This window comes from Equus przewalskii, chromosome 3 (genome assembly GCF_037783145.1).
Source record: "Equus przewalskii isolate Varuska chromosome 3, EquPr2, whole genome shotgun sequence".
Lineage (NCBI taxonomy): Eukaryota > Metazoa > Chordata > Mammalia > Perissodactyla > Equidae > Equus > Equus przewalskii.
The window spans coordinates 81,296,077-81,312,379 of NC_091833.1; the positions used below are offsets into that span (position 1 = coordinate 81,296,077).

The 16,303-nt window shown below is 38.0% G+C and overlaps 1 protein-coding gene across 1 annotated transcript; it reads left to right on the forward strand.

Moving 5' to 3' along the window:
• Positions 1–2,061: 2,061 nt before the first annotated feature.
• COMMD8 (COMM domain containing 8) lies at positions 2,062–15,918 on the forward strand. The gene is made up of 5 exons (XM_070615034.1): positions 2,062–2,243; positions 7,073–7,228; positions 10,909–11,061; positions 13,688–13,843; positions 14,987–15,918. Exons 1-5 carry the CDS (start codon positions 2,178–2,180, stop codon positions 15,005–15,007), a joined length of 552 nt encoding a protein of 183 aa, XP_070471135.1. The 5' UTR covers positions 2,062–2,177; the 3' UTR covers positions 15,008–15,918.
• Positions 15,919–16,303: the final 385 nt, after the last annotated feature.

The following is a 16,303-nucleotide window of genomic DNA, read 5'->3' on the forward strand; positions in this document are numbered from 1 at the left end:
AGGAAAAGGACTTTGGAATAAGCGTTCAGTGAGGCAACCTCAGGCATTCCATTCCATTCTGTAGGTTTAATGATTTATGTTTGCAGGGAAGTTCAGTAAAAAAAAAAAAAAAAAAAAGAAGTTTAGCTCCAGAGTCCATGTTTTTAACCCTCATTACAAAGAAGATTTGGAAGATGGGGACCAGCCACACGTAGTAAAAACAGGACTGGAAGAGACAGACGTATGTTCTGAAAACCTCTTGGATTATACACTGAGAACATCTTACTAACCAAAAGGCAAATATGAAGTGTTCTGTCACTCTTTCTCAATCTTTGTGAACTTTTTAAAAGCTCTATTTGTTACAAGTTAAACAAATACAAATACAAATTTTGTTACCACCAGGTTCCAAAAGAAAGACCAATTCTTCATGGTACCAGTGAGGCTTGAAAGAGAAATCAGGAACTAATTCTGTGTCCTCTGACTAAATCTTGGACCCTGCTCAGTGTGACTCTTTGTCTTATTTAGTAATCTGTCATACGGCCTTAAGTAAGTCATATCACCTCAGAATGCTTTTCTTTCCTCATTAGGGCCAGTGAAGCACACAGACTGAGACACCAATTCCAAACTCAGACCAGTGACATTGCAGCTACTACCTACGTGACCTTGGACGAGGTCGATATTACTTCAGGAAGCTTGTTTTCTCATCTTTTAAAGTTGAGATAATGCCCACTACAGACGGTTGTAGTGAGGATTAGTAAGATAAAATATGTAAATTTTTGCCATATAGTAGATGCTTGATAAATATTTTTATTCCAAATATTACATAATATTTAGTTTTTTCTTAGAAAACAGACCTTACCCTCAGTAAACTTACTAAGAGACATAGATTAGGTAGACATAGATTCTCATTTATTAACTGCTATTTCTTTGGGAGCTCCTAGGCACAAAGGCAAAGTGTCTTAAGGCAATTATGTTTCAGTTGGGACAATGAGAGCTGCACATTCTATCTACATTAAGAACTAGACAGTGGTAAATATTTTAAGTGAAGGACAGCCATGAGTATTCAGAGAAGGAAGAAATTGCTTTCACCTCCACGAGGTGGGACACCGAATAGAGAAAGGGCATTTGCGCTAAATCTGGATGTCACTAAAGAGTAGTTTTATCTCTGCATAGCCAACAGACTAAAATAATTACTTTGCCCTCTGTGGGATGCTTCATCACTTTGCACTACTTTATTATTAAATTTATATCAGATTGTAATTCTTGTTTCTGTCTCCTACGAATTGTGCGCTTCTGGATGGCAGGGACTGTCTTATCACCACTGCATTTTCTAGCACTTGATTCAAGGAACAACTATAATAATGAGAGAAATCACAGAAAGGCTGTTTTGGTTTTGGTTTAGTCCAGCGTTGAGTGTGGCTCTAGAGTCTGACTGATTTTCACTTCAGGCTGTGCCTCTTACTCGGCTCGGGTAAGTGACTTTTAAGGTTGACAGATAAAATACAGGACGCCCGGTTAAATTTGAATTTCAGATAAACAACTAATAATTTGTTAGTGTAAATATGTCCCATGCAATACTCTGCCCAGTATTTGAGGCACACTCATAACAAAAGACTTACGTTATTCGTTGTTTATCTTAAGTTTCATATTTAACTGGGCGTCCCGTATTTTTACTTGCTAAATCTAACAACCTTAATGACTTCTCTACTTTTGTTACTTGGAAATGGGGAGGAAAATAATACCTTCTTCTTAGGATAATCTATATAAAGCATTTCACGCACAGTAAATCCGTAATTTGCCTTCCAAATCAGGACACTTTAGTAAGAGACATGCCAAACCTCCGGGACAGTGGCCCCGAGGGCACCCCAAAATATCATTACCCTTATCAGACGGCTTTCTAAAGAGTGCAGAGGAAGGTCAATAGAACTCCGAAAATTTTGCAAAATGCTTTGAGAGATTTGCAAATCTACTTTCAATAAAATAGTTTAAGAGTGTTTACACAACGTCCCACCAGGCAGAAAACGATGCCCCTTAGTTACAAGGAGAGCGCTAGCAGCGTCTCTGCGCACGCGCACAGGGGCCCCTGCATCTCCCCGCCCTGTCCCCGCCCTTACCAGAGAGAGTCACGTGGGCGAGCCATCTCGAAGGAGGAGCGGCCCGGGTCTTGTCACGTGACCCCGGCTCTGCTTCGCGCAGGGATGGAGCCGGAAGAGGGGACGCCCTTGTGGCGGCTGCAGAAGCTTCCAGCCGAGCTGGGCCCGAAGGTGAGGAGGGTGCGGTGTTGGCGGCGCGGGGCCGGGGCGCCGGGACTGCCTGGCGTGCGGGACTGGCCGGGTCAACCGGGACGCCGTGGCTGGGCTCGCTTGGGCTGGCAGGGGAAGGGAGGGGGAAGGGGCGTGATTTCGGGTGGCCGGCCCCCTGCTTACCCTAGAGAGCCGAGGAGCCCTAGGCTTGGGGTGCCACCTCCGCCTCCCGGCTTGGAGTTGTCCCTTGAGGGGCCTTGCGCGCAGACATGCCCCCGGCCCACGCGCGGCCAGGGACCCAGGACCCTGGGCTGGGGGCGGAGCTGCCACGTAGACTTTGGAAACTTACAGCGTGGAGTCGGCGGTTTGTAGCTTCTCATTTACGTTTCATTCATTCATCCAACACGTACCTCCCGAATGATCTCTATGCACCAGGCATGGTCCTAGGTTCTGGGGACACCGTGGTGACCTAGAGAAGGATATCCTGCCCCCTTGAGGGCGACAGAAAAAAAAATTGATAAGTGCTACCAGTAACTGGGCGCCTTACTATAGGTAGGGTGGCCCAAGGGGGCCTTTCCCTCAAGAGGTTGGCACCTCAATTCTGAGAAGGAACCTGGCTGGTGAGAATCTGAAAAAAGCAGCCTCATTCGTTGGTGCAGCCAGTTTTCGTTGAAGTCTGCTGTGTGCTGAGTGCCCTGATGGGAAAAGGTAAACTGGTGAATGAGACACAGCCTGCGCCCAGGCGGAGCTTGCTATGTAATAAGGTAACCAAACCGAGTTATCCAGGAATGAGCTTGGACAGGTAGCAGCCCACATTTGAAGGGGCAAAGGAAGGCTTTCCAGAACGGGAAAATCCCGATTTCTAGGTTGAGTCCTGAAGGCTGAGTAGGAACCAGATAGGCTAGAGGGGAGGGTGTTTCAGGCAGAGGAATAGCAGCTACAGAGGCTACAAGAGAGCCAGTCTCCGGGGGCTTTGAGGACCCGCTGTAATTCTGAGAGGCTGAAATACAGAGTGAGCAGCAGAGCAGGGAGACTAAAACTAGACAGCTGAGCAGGAGTCAGGTGGCTCAGTCTTTATATGTCACGCTGGTGTGTTTGGCCTTAACACCAAAGGCACTGGCAGGTTAAAGTGTTGTTTCTGGCAGCAAAATTTTAGTGAGTTTGAAAGATGAAATATGGAGACAGTAAGTACGTATAATAGTATCTCGGCTGTGAACTGTGAAAGGAAGCAAACCCAATGGTTACCAAAAGAGGAAAATCTGAGAAGTGTTTTCTCCCTTGAACTTTCAAGCAAAAAACCTTAGTGCCTTAAGTATTAGATGGGAGGGAAATTTGCCTACCCCTGAAAGAAAGCAATATGGATATGCAGAACTGAGCGGCTGCGTTAGCTCTGGGGGCGGTGGTTCTGTTTGCCTTCTGGCTTCAGCTTACTAACACTTTGTATTGTAAATAATATGTTAATATGTTGACTTCTGCCTCCTCTGTCCTCCAACAATTCAGGCCTCATTAAGCCTTCCTTGAACACAGCTGCTTAACTGGCTGGCTTGCCTTTGGTCTCGCTCTCATTCTGAACTCCTTCGGGGTACATTGTTTTATGTCCCCAGTTCTTGAGAGTTTGTCTGGCTCAAGGTGGGTTCTTAATTAGTGTTTGTGGAAGGAAGGAATCAATGCGTACTAAACTCAGCTTTATCCCGGGGGGCAGTTATCTGGATCCTAAGCTTTGGTGGGTTGGCCTTCAGTGTCATCGATAGGCAGTTTTAAATAAGTCATATAAAAATTGACTATAGTGGAGCCATTTTAAGTGGAGTCAGAGCTGCCTTTCCAGAGAAACTGCTTTGCTGTCTGGAACCTTGAGCTGGGCCAAACCTTTGGACTGGGCCAAAATGGCAATTGTGTTACAAGCAATTGTTTGAAAAGTCAGCAGGAGAACAGACATCCTGGTCACAAAGACTGAGGATGGTGGATTTTGGAAGATAGAATCACTAGTCAGTCAATGTTTAGCCAAGACTAGCTCTCTGCCTCCAAGTCCAATTAAAATTCTTTGTAATACAGTCTCCTTTCTTTGCTTTTATAAGCCCCTGACTTTTACTCCCTAGCAGGACACATTTTGGGTTTCTACCTGAATCTGTATCTCCCGAATTACAATTCTAATTGCCCCAATAAATATCTGCTGTTTTAAATTGTGGTGATTTTCACCTTGGTTGATAGTGCAACTTCTATTCCATTTACCATGGGTGAAGGGTGGGGTTGGGGGCTTAGCCTACAGAATGGTATCAAAGGGTATGTGGTAGGTAGCTTTTTAAGTCCCTAATCTTGGCCTGCCTTTTTGCTTTATTCCCTTTATGAAGTGTGGGGGAGGTGGAAGGGAATTAACTTACTTAATTCCTACCAGGATCAAGAAAAACCATCTTACCTCTTTTCTCTGATTTTACAAATGGGGAAACAAATGTCAGCAAAGGGTTTGAGTAACTTGCCGAAGGTTGTCAAACTAGTAAGTGGCCAAGCTGGCACATGTGGTACATCTTGACTGTGAGTCTTGTGTGTTAGTCTTCTGTTCCTGTGTTCATTCTGCCTACTGCTTAGATAAGGCCCGCAACCCTTACCGCCATGTATGTCGATGACTCCTAAATCTCTGGATCCGGCCAAAAATCTCTTCCCTGAGTGTCAGGCTTCTGCTTAGATACACCACAGGTACCTCAGATTCAGTGTGTCCTTGCCTGAGCTCCTCATCTTTTGCCCGTGAGTTACTCCTTTTGTGGCTGTAGCCTCATTTTCAGTTTGTGGCACCACCACTTACCCAGTCACTCAGCCTGAAATTCTGAGTATCATCCATGCTCCCTCCTCCTTTTCATGTCTCTTTTACTTCTCTACTGCCTCATTTTGGGCATCCTCAACAATGTGGGCCCCCTTAATCCTGCTGGTAAACTGAAGATGGGGGCCTTTGGGCTCACCTTCTATTTCCCTTTTCTCGCCTTAGATCTCCCGACCTGTTGTCAGATTTATGGAAAAATAATGCAAATATGTGAAAAGGTTGCTTCCTTGTTGAACACAGATTAAAGTCTAGGCTCTTTGGCATTGTGTACAAGGCCCTTTATGATTTGGCCTGTGCCCACCTCTCCATCCTTGTATCCTGTCATCCCCCAGGTTGAGCCATATGATTTCATGCGCATCCTTTGCATATGCAGTTGCTTGTGACTAGAATGCCTTTCTCTCCTGTTTGACTGGCCAACTACTCATCTTTTTAAGATAGACTTTCCCCTGCTTCCTCTCTGCTCCTTTGTACCTTCTATAAACTTGTATTCTGACTCCTATCACTCTTAAGTGCATTTATTTATTGATATGTTTGCCTTTTGCAAATGGACTAGGACTCTGGTATGGTAGGACCTTGTCTTATTTATCCTTAGTTTCCTCATCTGTAAAATGGGGATAACGGTACTTACTTCATAGGGTTGTAGTGAGGAGATGAGCAGTGTTTGGTACACAATTGGGGCTCCATAAAAAGTAGCTATTATAGTTATTTTTTGTTTATATTTCCATTAACTTGTTTAATAACTGGAATGAAGTGCTCACTGCATATTCGTAAGTGAAGAAAAAACATTTATATTCCAAAAAAGATAGCACTTTTATTTTTCTGTTTGAGTTCTGGGTTTTGTTTTAGCATGGGGACACTTTGGGAAAAGGTGGAATATATGTAGAGAATTTTGAATGAATTTCAAATTGAGAATGTTGGTGGATTTATGGTACATAAGAACTCTCTTCATATAGAGCATTAGCCGTGGTTGGAAGTGGGGTCACCAGTTGCTCCTCTCTGTGCTGATATAGGTGGTGTTATAGAGGAGTTACTGCTTAAAATGGAGTAGAATATGATCCAAGGGAAACGAGTTAGAAGGCTTGCTGCTTAAAAGCATTTCCAAGTTATTTGGGTTCAAATAGTCTTCTTAGAAGACACAAATATCCCCTGAGAAAGAAAACCATATTAATCATTTGCCTAGAATAGTGCTGGCATGGTAGGTACTCAGTCAGTGTATGTTAAAGGCATGGAACATAGTGCTAGTAGGAGTAGTAATAGTGATGATAATAATAAGAAGAATGATAACAGTGGCTGGCAATGTTTAAGTGCTTTGTACCTGCCAGGAATGTGCCAAGAGATTTGCATGGATTCTTATTTAATCCTTACAGCAACGTTATGGGGGTAGGTGATATCCTCATTTTACTCATGAGGAAACAGAGGCACAGAACACTTAACGTGGTAAAACTAGTTAAGTAGTCGAACTAGGATTCACACTGGTTAGTTTCATTCCAAAATCCAACGTCTTAATCACTATGTTCAGTTATATGTGTGTTAGGATTTCCATTGCTGATATTGAGGTAGGATAGAGAAAAAGAAATGTAAAAATGGAGAAGAAAGGTACTGTTGACTTTGTTGGGGTGGACCAAAAGAAGTATGAATGTAGTGAAAAATGGAGGCAAGGCAAAATGAAGTTTGTAGATCTCCAGTAAAAGACTTGAGTTGTACCTTTTTTTTGGTTATTGGTATAAATATGATGTCTAAGAAATCCCAAGGTGAAACTTTTATACTCACCACCTTCCTTTCAGGAACATTGGGGAAACAGTGTATCTGTAAAATTATTTTCGCTTCTGAAGGTGGACAAAATTATAGAAAGTCTGGCTTTTTTTGTGACTCTTTAACTTTGAATTAATAGAATAATGTTAAAAATAGTTACATTTCAATCTCATTTGCTCTTGTGGTTAACAGGAACTTCTCCCAACAACATTTGTTTGCTCCAAGGAAGATAAAGCGGTTTAATAATTTTACTTATAATTACATTTATTTCCTTTTTTCTCTCTAGCTTCTTCACAAAATAATTGATGGCATTTGTGGCCGAACTTATCCTGTCTACCAGGATTATCAGAGTGTTTGGGAGTCAGCAGAATGGATGCATGTTCTAGAAGATATTACCAAATTTTTCAAAGCTGTAGTTGGTAAAAATTTATCTGATGAAGAGGTAACTTCACTCAAAATTTCTGTACCTTATAATAATAATAATAAAAAATAATTAGTGTTCAGATTTTTTATTAAATTGGTCTTTAGGCCCCATATAATACAAGGGCCATTATCAGTAAGTATATATTGTATAGCAAGAAAAACTTCAAAATCCTAAGTGGAAAATCTGATAGTAGAAGTTCTGGGTGTCTGTAATTTTGTTTTTGGTTGTTTGTATTTTTTTAGTTGTGAAACATTTAAATCATATAGAAGAAAACTGAAAGTTATATAACCAACACCTCTGTTCTCGTTACCATAATTAAACAGTTGTTAACATTTTACTTTATATATGTCATGTTTGTGTGATTGTTTTAGAAACAGAGCATTACAGATATACCTAAATACCACCGGGTACGCCACCCTCCCCTAGAGATCACCCACTTGTGAACTTGGTGTGCATGTTTTGTATTCTATATTGTATGAACGTGTACATCTTTAAGCAATATAGACAATTATTTGAGCTGTTTAAATGTGTAACTTGTAAATGATAACAATGTATCCATTTATAATTTGTTTTTTTAAGGCAACATTGTGTTTTAGATTTACCAATGTTGATAAATGTAAATCTGGTTCATGTATTTTAACCGCTTGTAGTATCTGATGATAGAAATTAGTGGGACTTATTTTTCTGTCCCCTACTGATGAACAGTTAGGTCATTGTTTCTTTGCTCTTTCATTATTACAAATAGCGTTGCTACAAACATTTTGTATGTGTCTCCTTGTACCCACATGGGCCAACTTTCTCAGAGGACATCTTGAAGTGAAATTGCAGGATCATGGGGTATTCTTCCGTTGAATTGCCTTTGTACATTTGTCAGAAATCATTTGGGCGTGTTTGTGTAGGTTGCCCACTTTTTTAAAAAATGGAATTATGTGTTTTTCGTTTTGATTTGGGTGATATTCTGGATATGAGTTCTTTGTTAGATGTATGTATTTTATATCTCTTTTATTATGTCACTTGCCTTTTTACTCTGTTAATGAACAGAAGTTCTGAATTTTACTCAAGTCCAGTTTGTCAGTCTGTCTTTAATGGTTAGTGCCATTAGTGCCCTGTTTAAGAAATATTTGTGCCAAGGTCATGAAGATGTTTTTGTATGTTTTCTTCTAGAATCTTGATTGTTTTAGCTTTCAAATTTATGTCATTGATTCATTTTGAATTAATGTTTTTATATGGAGTAGGGGTCAAGTTCAAATTTTTCCAAATGAATATCCACTTGACCTAGGACCATTTATTGAAATGACCATTCTTGCCCCATAGAATTGCTGTGCAGCCTTCATTGTAAATCAGGTGACCGTATGTATGGGTCTGTATCTGGACTCTTTATTCTGCTCCATTGGTCTGCTTTTCTATATTTGCTGATACTATACTCTTAGTTACTGCAGAATTAAAGCTGCATTACGTTATGTAAGTTTTGATATCTGATAGTAGAAGAACTTCAACCTTCTGCTTCTTGAGGATTGCCTTGGTTATTCTAGATCCTCTGTATTTTCACATGCATTTTAAAATCAGCTTGTCAATTACAAGCAAAAAACTTGCTGGAGTTTTGATGGGAAGTGTTAGTCAGCTTGGGCTGCGTAATAAAATATCATAAAGTGGGTAGCTTGAACAACAGGAATTAATTTCTCACAGTTCTAGAGGCCAGGGAGTCCAAGATCAAGAGGCTGGGTGGTCAGTTCCATACTGAGGGCTTTTTTCCTGGCTTCAGATGGTTGCCTTGTAGCTTTGTCCTCACATGGCCCCAGGGAGAGAGACAGAGAGCAAACTCTCTGGTGTCTCTTATAAGGGCACTAATACCATGCCCCATCCTCGTGACCTCATTTAAACATAATTACCTCTCAAAGGCCTCATTTCCAAGTATCTTGGGGGTTAGGGTTTTAACATATGAATTTTGAGGGGACACGGTTAAGTCCATAGCATGGGGATTGAACTGAATCTCTAGATCATTTTGGGGAGAATTGACATCTTAACAATATTGAGCCTTCTTATCAATGAACATGGTATAACCTTCCATTTATTTAGAATGGCTTCAGTTTCTCTCTAATGTTTTGTAGCTTTCAGTGTAGAGGTCTTGCAAATATTTTTTTAGATTTATTTCTAAGTAACTGATGTTTCTGATGTTCTTTAATTTTGTTCTCTGATTGTTTATTGCTAGTGTGTAGAAACAAAGTTGATTTTTATATACTACTCTGTGTCCAACAATCTTTCTAAATTTACTTACTATATCTAATAGTTTATAAAATTTCTTTTGGATTTTTTTGAATGCAGTAATTTTCTTTTTCAATTTTAATACCTTTAATTTCTGTTTTCTTCCCCTTATTGTACTGGCTAACGCCTTCAGGACAGTGTTGGGGAAAAAAGCAGCACCTTGTTCCTGACCTTAGGGAGAATGTGTTCACTATTTCATCATTCAGTATGTTCGCTGTGTCATTTTATAGATATCCTTTATCAGATGAAAGAAATTTCCTGCAAATCCTGCTTTGCTGAGAATTTTTATCATTACTGAGTATTGAATTTTATCAAATGCTTTTTTCCTGAATTTATTATTTTTCACCTTTATTTTGTTAATGTGGTGCCTCACATTGATTTTTGAGTGTTAAACTAACCTTACATTGCCAAAATAAATCCTACTTGGTCATGATGTATTGTCTTTTTTTATATGTCTTTTGATTTGATTTGCCAATATTTTGTTTAGGATTTTTATCTATATTTGAGTGATATTGGCCTATGATTTTTCTGTCCTATAATGTCTGTGTCAGAGTGTCAAGTTTTATTCTGGTCTCATGGAACGAATTAGGAAGTATCTTTTTTCTTTTTCTCTGGAAGAGTTTGTGCAAGATTGATTTTGTTTCTTTCTTCACTTAGTACTGTGTTACCGTCTTGCTTAATTTGAAAATATTTGGAAAAATTTTTTATCTGTCAGGATTTAATTACACGGTGGCCCAAAAATACAGAGTCTGGTTCCAGTTCTTCGAAATTTGTTGTGACTTGCCATATAGCTTGGGATGTGGTTCATTTTGGTGAATGTTCCATATACATTTGAAAACAATATGTGTTATACAATTGTTGGATGTAGTGTTCTGTGTGTAGATTAGGTTAAATAGAATGAAAGTGTTTTTTAATTCTATATCTACTGATTTTTTTGTCTCTGTCACTTACTGAGAGGTTTGTTAACATCTCTAATTATGACAGTAGATTTACCCAGTTCCGCCAAGTTTTGCTACTTTATATATTTTGAAGTTATGTTATTAGGTGCACACAGATTTCTGGTTGTTATATATTTCTGTTGAGTCACCCTTTTGCCATCCTCCTCTATTTCTTGTAATACTTCTTGCCTTAAAGACTGTTGTCTGATATATTAATATAGTCATACCAGCTTTAGTGGTCCAAGGATGCACTCACTTTCATGCTGCTTCATCAGTCAGCCCTTTTCCTTTACTTTCTGTTTTGCAAAAATTTGTTAAAACTTCTTGTTTGCTGGTTGTATATTCTCATCTGTTCTTTTCATAGTTAGAGAAGTATTTCTCTTTTTTTTTCATTTACTACCATTTTAAATGGTATGTGAAAGGAGAATGGAACTATGTATATTTTAAATAGGAAGGCCCTTTCCCTTATTTCCTAAACATTTATTTTTGTTTTCATAGGTATTTCAGCAATTGAGTCAGTTGAATTCATTTCATCAAGAAGCTATCATGAAATGCTTGAAAAGTAGGAAAGACGAAATCAAGCAGGCTCTGTTAGAAGAAATAGTTGATATTTCCTCTGCACAGCTACAAGATTTCGATTGGCAGTTAAAGGTGAGAATCTATTTATTTATGAATGTGTATGTTTTTTAACTTCATTTTTGGGATAGAAAGAAGTATTTATTTTTTGCAATGTATATATCTAAAATTTCTGTTCTTTTGAGAATACATTGTCCCAAAAAAGTATCAAAGATAATTAAAATGACATTTTCTGCATTAATTTGGACATCAGTACACTACAAACCGTGTGTATAGACATTACAATGATAATAAGTTCAATTAAATAGAACTGTAAATGATTAAATGTCATAAGTAGTGGAGGAGTATGTGTGTATATATTCAACATTTTATGTTTGGCTAGAATTTTATAGACTTTATAGTCTTCCCAAGATTGGTAAATGTCATTCTACCTCAGGGGAAATCTATAATGTGTTATTAAAACAGCACTTAAGAAACATTTTGAAAAGAGAGTCATAATCAGTAGGGTTCATAAAGAACAATTTCACACCAACTTTCCATCCTCTGTAGGGTATCTAGACCTAGATGAGGAGAAAACAAATGCATTGTGTTTCTTGATTTCAGCATGACCCTGGATAAAGTGGGGAAAAATGTAGAAGAATAATACAGTCAGACGGAGTCATAAGTGGATAAATAAACAAATCCGGATGAATTTGTGTTAGCTCAGAAAGAGGTCTCAATGATTCTGGTCTTGGCCCAGTCATCTTCAACATTTTTATGAGTATTATGCTTATCAAATCTGAGGGTGACACAAAACTAGAGATCTATTTAATATGTAATATAATACAGTCAAAATTTAAAATTATTTTATAGCACATTTCAGTGGTGGACCAAATAAAGCAAAATAAACTAAGCAGAGATAACCTAAGTAGAGGATTTTTCATTTAAATAAAGCAAAGGATAAATATAAAAGATATGAGAGATATGCTAATAGTAGCATATATGAGAAATATTTGGTTGTTTTGATTTACCAAAGTGTAGCTTGAGTCAGCAGTATGTTTCAGTCTTATGTTTCGTTGGTAGAAATTCTGTTCCAAGCAAGGGGTAGCAGTTCTAATATAGTGTGTTTTCAACTCTTAAATCTTTTTAGTTTGTTTAGTTGGTTTGATAATCCTTTTAGTTCTGGCTGCCAAACTTAAGACGTACTTAAGCAAGTTGGAGCCCAAGTGGAAAGAATGACCAGGAACTTAAAATCATGGTACATGAAGTTGCTTTGAAACACCTGGAAGAGAGAAAACTTAGTAGAAATATAACAGTTATCTTTAAAGGACTAAAAGTCATGTAGATGAAGGATTATATATATGCTTTATGGCTTCAGGTGGTAGGACAAAGGCCTAAAGTATATGATTTGCAATAAGATGGGTTTAAATTGAACCTAGGGAAGAATTTTTGTTTTGTTTTGTTTTCTGAGGAAGATTAGCCCTGAGCTAACATCTGCTGCCTATCCTCCTCTTTTTGCTGAGGAAGACTGGCCTTGAGCTAACATCTGTGGCCATCTTCCTCTACTTTATATGTGGGACGCCTACCACAGCATGGCTTGCCTAGCGGTACCATGTCCACACCCGGGATCCGAACCACTGAACCCCAGGCCACCGAAGGGGAACATGAGAACTTAACTGCTGTGCCACCGGGCCGGCCCCAGGAAGAATTTTTTAAAAACTATGAGTATCTGAAAATTATTTTAACCTCTTCTTGAGTTACCACACTCCCCATCATTGGTGGTATTCAAGCATAGGCTGAGAAACCATTTATTGGAAATATTGAGAAGGAGAATTATCCAAAAGGTAGACAACCCAAAGGTGATATTTCCAAATCTCAGAGATTTATGAGTTGCTTTTTTGGAGAAAGAAATCTAAGGATTTGATTCTATGGTCTGTGTACCATAAGGGAGATGCTTTGAGGTTGGTTGTTTGGGAAGGAGCCTCTTACGGTTGCCCAAGTAAATTTTTGCAAGTAGGAGTACTCCAAAGATTCAGTTATTCTTGGGTTTTCTGGCTCAGATTCCAGGAAAATTGAATTTCCCTTTGCCATCTGACAATGAATCAATAGTGCTTATTTCAAAAAGTATTAGCGTCATAAATATTTGGTTCTTCCATTTCCTGTAGGATACTCTTTTTAGACAGAAAGTGGAAAGAGAGGTAAATATGTTGAATGTTTTTGTCAAGTGGCTCTAATTGAAGATGGCTCTGTCTTGGTTGCATATTTATCAATACTTTAGTAGAGAGTTAGCTGATCATGAATGAAGCATCTTAATTTCTTAGAGTTTACCAGTGGTTTTAGTATCTTTGGAGATGGACTTCCATCCTGTAGGTATCTTTACACTTATTTAAGAATTCTCCCTGTTTCTTGCTGCATTGGACCCATTCAGTACTTCCCAGCCGTAACTCTGCTCTGGATTCCTGCTTCTCCCACAGAGTGCTGGCTTACTGTCTTTTTTCCCTAACCTACTTCCCCTCGTTTATTTACTCTCTTCTCTCTTTCTGTTCAAACATGTGTTGGTTTGGCATGGGTTTAATTTGTTTATTTCTTCTACCTTTCCCTGTACTTGATAGCAAACAGGAGTACTCTTTTTTTTTTTAATGTATTGTTAGTAAGCTCTGATGCATATTTAATATAGTCCTTTTTATTACTTATTAATTACTGTTTTCCTCATTTTAAATAGCTTGCACTTTCTAGTGACAAGATTGCTACATTACAAATGCCACTTTTAAACCTTCATCTAGATGTAAAAGAAAATGGTGAAGTCAAACCATATTCTGTTGAAATGAATAAAGAAGAGCTGCAGAATCTAATAAATTCCTTGGAAGCAGCTAATAAGGTATTTGTTTTAATTTTGTTGTACAGCTAATAAGGTATTTTAATTTTCTTGTACAGTTTAAAGTGTTTAAGTTTTGATTGACAACATCAGAGCAATGTAAGAAGAACGCGTAGTTCACTTTTATTGTTTCTCTTTTTCCTGATATTTTTTGTCAAGCACAGAAAATACTTGTAGGTGTATTCTGCATCTCTATTTTTAGATATTCAATGAGTTATAACTTATTTTAGTTACTAAGTTTTGAGCGTAACTTATCAAGTAGTTATTTTTGAAAAAAATAATAGTGCTTTTGAAAAAAATAAAAGTGCTGTTGTAACTGCTAGATTGTTTTTGCTCTGGTACTCATTAATGATAAAAATAAAATGTTTACCTTGAGGCTGTGAAATTAGTTGATTCTGAAGAGTTTTTATGATTTAAAATGGTTGTGACTTGAAGAAAAATGTGTCTTATTTAACTAGACAAGTAGAAAAAAATTACTTTTATAATCCTCAAAGTATGGGAGACAAAATATGGCTTGTAGTTATGACAAAATCAGGTTGAGACAAAATAGAATTAGTGGATGACTAAAAACTTTACATTTACAAAGGAATGGCTAAGTAACAGTAACCACTCATAGGGTTTAATTAATGAGAACAGTAGAAACTGCTGCTGTGAGAAAGAAAGAAAAATAATGATCTGTGTGTACATACATTCCTTTCATTATTGCTAGCATTTTCTCCAGTGATCTAGTGTCAATGGTTAAAGTCAGTTATTCTTACCAGCCTCTCTTGCTACTAACCAGTCTTCTTGGGTCTGCCTCTTTTAAACCCTGGTATACTTCAGCTTCCCTCCATATTCTGCAGTTACTCAAGCCATTTTGGTGCTTTCCTGACTGGGCCACATGCCCAGTAACCAAACTGGTAGCCTGGCTTACCTTTGGCTGGGGCTAAATGTCTGACGGGGTGTGTGGAAGAGCCTGGTATAAATGACAGATGATTCTGAACCATAGATCCTGGCAGGCACATGCCATGAGTTACTGTGCATTGTCCTTGCTTGTTATCAGTTCTGCAGGCCCTTCTTCAGAGATTTCAAAGCATTTCATTTAGCAGATATTGGCATCCTTCTGGTCTAACCTGATTCCTCTCTCCCCCCGCTTTATGTTTTAAGGTGGTCATGCAGTTGAAATAACTGGAAGTAGTGAATACCAACACTCAGATTCCACTGCTACAACTGATACGGCAGAGCGAATACTGTGTGTTCAGAAAACCTGTGATGTGCTGACTTATTACGCCAAGCTGAGAAAGCAGCTGCTTTGAGATCAAAGATAAAAATTTGTCAACGTATCTAAGGAACAGGAAATTACATGGTTGCCAGGAAATGCATAAAAAATGAAAAAGCTATAATAGCTGTTTATATTTTTGTAATGACTTTTGCCTCATTTATTAAATATTTGAGAAATCTTTATAGCTATAACAGTTTTATTGAAAGCTAAAAATAGGCTCTAAAGTAATGTAAACATACAAAGCACAAATATACTTGAATATTGCTTAAAGAAGTATGTGAATAGCAAGGACATGTATTATGGATATATATGATTAATTTGTAATGTTTTTAAAAAATAGCTTTTAAAGAATGTGTAAGCTGCATATGTAACTCAGGAGATTCCATATCTTTCTCATATTTCAAAGGAAAGATTATAAAATGCAAAATTTCTTAGAGAAAGAAGCTCTTCAGATATGAACAAGAAAAAATAATCAAGTTTATTGGAACAGTTTTGAGTTTATGAATTTATGAATTCTAGAAACTAAATTCTTATACTTGAACACAGAAAAAAGTGAAAATAACACTGTTACTTCTGCATTTCTATGTTTGGTTGGGAGAGTGTGCTCTGATGAAAAAAGAAATGGATACCAATGTATAGTGTATATATTACTATTCATATATTAGCCAAGAATGCATATAGGTCCATTTTTGTTATAAACTCTTAATATTGAATTTAACAGTTTTGGATGTTAACAACTTCATTGGAGAAACAAACCATTTTTAATTTCAGTTTAAAAACGCATTCTGAACAAATAAAAAATGTTCTTTTATTTTTATATGTTGTTTTATTTCAGGTGACTTTCTACATAACGCAACAATACATGATTAATTGGTACCTGCCCTTTGCAACTTTACAGCTCATTAGAGCATCAGGCTATTAGTTGAGGTGTCCAGAGCAGTTCATACTATTCTCATCCTGCAGATGAGGATAGGCTTACAGAGGTTAGTAAATATGTGAGTGTGGTCTAGACAGTGCTGCTCAAAGTGTATCTGTAGACTAATGCCCGCTTATGGACTGTTTGTTATAGGTTGGTGATTAGATAAGGAGCTTATGCTTGAATGTTATTCAATGTACTGAGCAATTTTGGTTATGAAAAAAAAATCAGCTGAACTAAACGGCGTGCTTAGAGAGGTGCAGGTTCCTTCTGTCATTATGGACCA

Coding starts and splice junctions, on each gene's coding strand:
- COMMD8 (XM_070615034.1), top strand. CDS start 2,178: ATGGAGCCGGAAGAGGGGACGCCCTTGTGGCGGCTGCAGAAGCTTCCA. Junction 11,062..13,687: donor ATTTCGATTGGCAGTTAAAG/GTGAGAATCTAT, acceptor CATTTTAAATAG/CTTGCACTTTCTAGTGACAA. Junction 13,844..14,986: donor CCTTGGAAGCAGCTAATAAG/GTATTTGTTTTA, acceptor TTATGTTTTAAG/GTGGTCATGCAGTTGAAATA.